This window comes from Meleagris gallopavo, chromosome 14, assembly GCF_000146605.3.
Source record: "Meleagris gallopavo isolate NT-WF06-2002-E0010 breed Aviagen turkey brand Nicholas breeding stock chromosome 14, Turkey_5.1, whole genome shotgun sequence".
In the NCBI taxonomy this organism is placed as follows: domain Eukaryota; kingdom Metazoa; phylum Chordata; class Aves; order Galliformes; family Phasianidae; genus Meleagris; species Meleagris gallopavo.
In genome coordinates, this window is record NC_015024.2 from 6,636,494 (window position 1) to 6,640,608 (window position 4,115).

Here is a 4,115-nt window from a genome sequence, read left to right on the forward strand (position 1 = left end):
TTTTTACACCAGCAGGCAGCTGAGCAGAAGCAGATCATTTACTGCATGAAGAGATCCTTCACCAGCAATTGCCTCACTTACCCGTGCAAGTAGAACATACATGTGTTGAAGTCTGTAAATACAAACCAGTCCTAGAGGTGACATTTTTATTTGCTTTAAGTTTTTGGAATACTAAGCAGATAAAGGAAAATGTATTTAACACTAAACACTTCCACTACATATACACATTTTTTTTCCTAATTAATTCAATGGATGGAGGTCAGGCAATTGGGAAAATTGCATTCAGGGAAGAAAATTCCAAACCCAACAACTAAATGCAGAATATAATACAGTTAGCAGCACTGAAATAACAAAGAATAATAAAAAAAACCATCTAGATAGTTTTCTACAGGGGATGGTGCAGAGGACAAGATAAGATTAACATTTGACTCTTCTCCTAGGTATGCTGAAGCATAGCCAAAACAGCATTCCTATCTGCCATTCAAGGGGACATTAGGTGATGTGCAGCAGAGATTGTGTTAAGGAAGCAATTTATCCAGACACAGGTTCTCCAAGTAATGCATTATACAGCAAACTAATTGTGAGAACTTCGTCCAAATCGAGGATATAAAAAGACAGTTTTATATCATGAGTCCTCTCTACTCTGTGGAATATATTTTATTCCACCAGCCTTCAATAGAGCTTCATATACACATAACGCTTCATTTCCTCTTTAAGAGCAATCTCAATTCTAGATTGAGCTTTTTGGAGTAATAGGATTTTTACTGTGTATCTAACTGGAACACAGCACACGGGGACTCTAACTTAACTGCTAACCCAGTGCTGACACTAGAAATGAAGAAGTAGCAAGAATATGACTTTTTTTTTTTTTAAAACCATACATCTCCCAGCACTCACAACTTGCTGGAGTCTAGATCTGAAGAAATTTAGCAGACATTTTTCTCCAGAGTACACACAGTACTCTAGAGAAAGAAACTAACACCTAGAGCTAGGTAATTCTCTCAATCCCTTTGAAGAACCACTGATGAATATTTAAAATTTCTTTTTTTAAAAAAATGCAGAAAGTCTCAATCTTGGCTCTTGAAGCCTTCAGAACTACTTGATTACTTGCTACACTTGGTGATGAATGTTAACAGATCAATACAATGGGAAAGGCATCACAACAAAGGTGTGATGACAAAAGGACTGGCACAATAAAAACGTACTATAAAGAACAGGAAGAAGATTGCTCACCCATATCAGAGGATTCCAGGTTCACAGGGGAAAGCTTCACCAAGGAGGGATCTTCAGGAAGAGATCCTCCCCCAGTGGCAGTCAGCACTTCAATGAGGTCTAAGAAAGGTGCAGCCAGGCTCCACCCCTTCCTATCACACAGCTGAATTGCCTTCACCTGTGCTCCCAGGGCTGACCAGGTCCTTTCCCCAGGTGCTCAATCAGTGGTTCAGGCCAGGACTCAACAGTTACCACACACCAAGAGAATTATCAATCTTCAGTATTCTTTAATAATGCTATAGCACTGTGTACGTTCAGATTAAATCAATGAGGCCATTAATTAAAAACATGAGAATAACAATATTGAACTTTCATAGTCAAACCCCGTTTTGATTGAAAGCAGGTGATCATAAAGCATTGCACTGCTGCTTACATAAATCTAGCACTGCAGGCAGAAAGCATCACACATCCCACTGGAACCTGGCCCACTGCATTATGCATGAAACACACCACAATAATAGAAAGCAGTCTAGGATATAAAAGAGAATACCACGTTCATATGGATTAGAGGAAGTTATACTCACAGCTAGCATTTCTGTAGAGAAGAAAAGGTTCATGAAGCTGAAACTCCAAGTCTTTATTCACTGGCTCAACTAAGTTGTGCATGTTCAGTCGATTCACTATTGTAAAAACATGGTATGGAGAAGCAGACCTATTGTTTCAGTTAAAACAAAAGCAAGGATTGAGACCTTGAACAACATGCACAGTTTTCTGAAACAGTTATGAATTAATCCTCAAAACTCCATTATTTTATGAACTGATGCTTTAGTAATCCTGAATATCCAATATTTGTTCCTCCACGTCATTTCTTGGCAAGCCGACTAATGTCAATTTAAAACCATGCTTAACTCAGCTATGATTAGAATTAACATAACAGTTGTGAACTGCAGAATCAAAGATATGCTGAAAAAAAAAAAAAAAGCCGTTCAAAAACAAACATGTTGTACCCATAAGCAGCCACATAATGAACACAGCAGCACAATGAAGGCCTCTGGGGAAGAAGTTTGTTTTAGGTCACTCATGTCTAATAAAAATAATTAGCTAAGAAAACAAAAGATACCAGGGCAAAAATCAGACATAATTAGGTATTAAGTATAAAAATTTTTATAGCAACACGGCCATGTTTACTGAATGACCAACAACAAAATCTGCCAAGAGCTGCTATGGAGGAGGCAAACAGTCCTTGCCAAAACAAGGCTGTCTTTAATGTTCCTAACGGAGCTTTTGTGAAATAACCAGCTTTCACGGGAACACTCTCTCTTTAGTTTTTAGTTTGATTGTTTTTCTTACACTATTTCCAAACTTGGAACTCAAGCAAAGTGAAGAGCACTAGGTTATTTGTATCCCTTTATAGTACCAAGACAAAAGAATTGGAACAACCTATAGTTTGTGACAGTCTGCTTTGGGGACAGGTTGATAATGTCTGCATTATTCACATCTTACACACAGCAGACTTATTTCATTGTTAGGTTTCTGATTTGTAACTTAAAATGTTTATTATTAGTAGTATTTACGCAGTGCTTCTGAAAAAAATAATTCCTGTTCAATCCTTTTCTTTACCCCAAGTAATTGTGAATTTCTTTCTGTTCTGATAAGGAAATCAAGAGGCCTCCAAGTGACTTAACTAGCATCATCCGTGTACAGAACCAGATAGAATATGAAAGAAATCAAGTGATGAGAGATTTTTTGATTTGTCATCTATATTGTTTTCATTGCAACTTCACACATGTTAGAAAGCCAAGGATTTCTCAGCGTTTAACAAACACATAAGCAAATGCTACCGTATTAACAAATGCAGATTGATAAACTATGTTTTTGTGTGGATACATATTAAGCATTTATTAATTATGACGATTTTTCAGCAGTAATTTTAACAGGGTCATTCGCCTTTGCACAGTTTAGTCCTCTTAAAATACACACATATATTAATAGCTAGACAAACGTTATTGCATGCAATAAATCTACTATGAAAGCTGTATATGCAGCCACCTGAGTCCTGCTTTCTTCTTAGAGCAGAAAAGAAGACATCAAAACAACCCTTACCTTTTGTACACAAACAAGGTACCTTCTATGTCAGTCTTCTCCTACAAAAAAAAAAACAGTATGTATGTTTAGGAAATATTCTTGCTAGCTTCTGTGTAATGTTTTAATTAGGAGCACCATTTACAATATTCTTATCTTCCCACAGAAGTTTGCCATCCCTCCTTTTCAGCAATGACCTGCTTTTTCCCTAGCAAAACTAGGGAAATTAAATCCACTTCCAGGAGATGTACTTCATATTATTAACTCACCAACGTGTTACACAGCATACGCCCAGCCTGACCAGTCAGAGCTGAACGCCTTGCTCACAGCTCCTTATTCTCAGGCACTGGCTGCTATCTGCACACAGCAGACAGGTTGTTTTTCTATACGTCATACTTAAATGCCCACAGTACCAGCACAGACAGCAACAGAACATAGTTATGCACCACAGCTGCATCCCACTTGAAATTTCCAAGCTTACCATACGTGTCAAGGTCCCCAGTGCTGACAGCCACACACAGCTCCAGGGCTGAGCACAAGAGGGTGAACTGCCACGTATTTATGCCTTCTGAGCTTTGTGATGAAACGGCAGCAGTCAGGGTAAGCTGGAGGGGCACGGTACGGCTATGCTCTGACCCTGCGTAGGGCTTCTTCCTTAAGCAACACCGCTAAAGTGCCTCTTCCCTGCCGTTCGGACACCAAGACCCAAACCAGAAAGGAAAACACCTCAGGCCAAAAGCTACGCTTTAACGCAATGACGAACGCTGCTTCTCAAACCCCACTGTTCCTGAAACACAGCTGCGAACAACAACCGACCCACC

The 4,115-nt window shown here is 39.0% G+C and overlaps 1 protein-coding gene across 3 annotated transcripts in view; it reads right to left on the minus strand.

Annotated features, from left to right (window-relative positions):
• Positions 1-4,115, minus strand: part of DCP1A (decapping mRNA 1A) — a 30,505-nt gene that overhangs the window by 25,968 nt on the left and 422 nt on the right. Inside the window, exons 2-3 of one of the 3 annotated variants that reach the window (XM_010718477.3) lie at positions 3,316-3,356; positions 1,797-1,924 (exon numbers count right to left, since the gene is read on the minus strand). In XM_010718477.3, coding sequence (XP_010716779.1) covers positions 1,797-1,924; positions 3,316-3,356 — 169 coding nt within the window. Of the gene's footprint in view, positions 1-1,233; positions 1,332-1,796; positions 1,925-3,315; positions 3,357-4,115 lie in introns of those variants that run through there. The other 2 variants (XM_019620070.1, XM_019620071.2) reach the window with 2 other exon arrangements.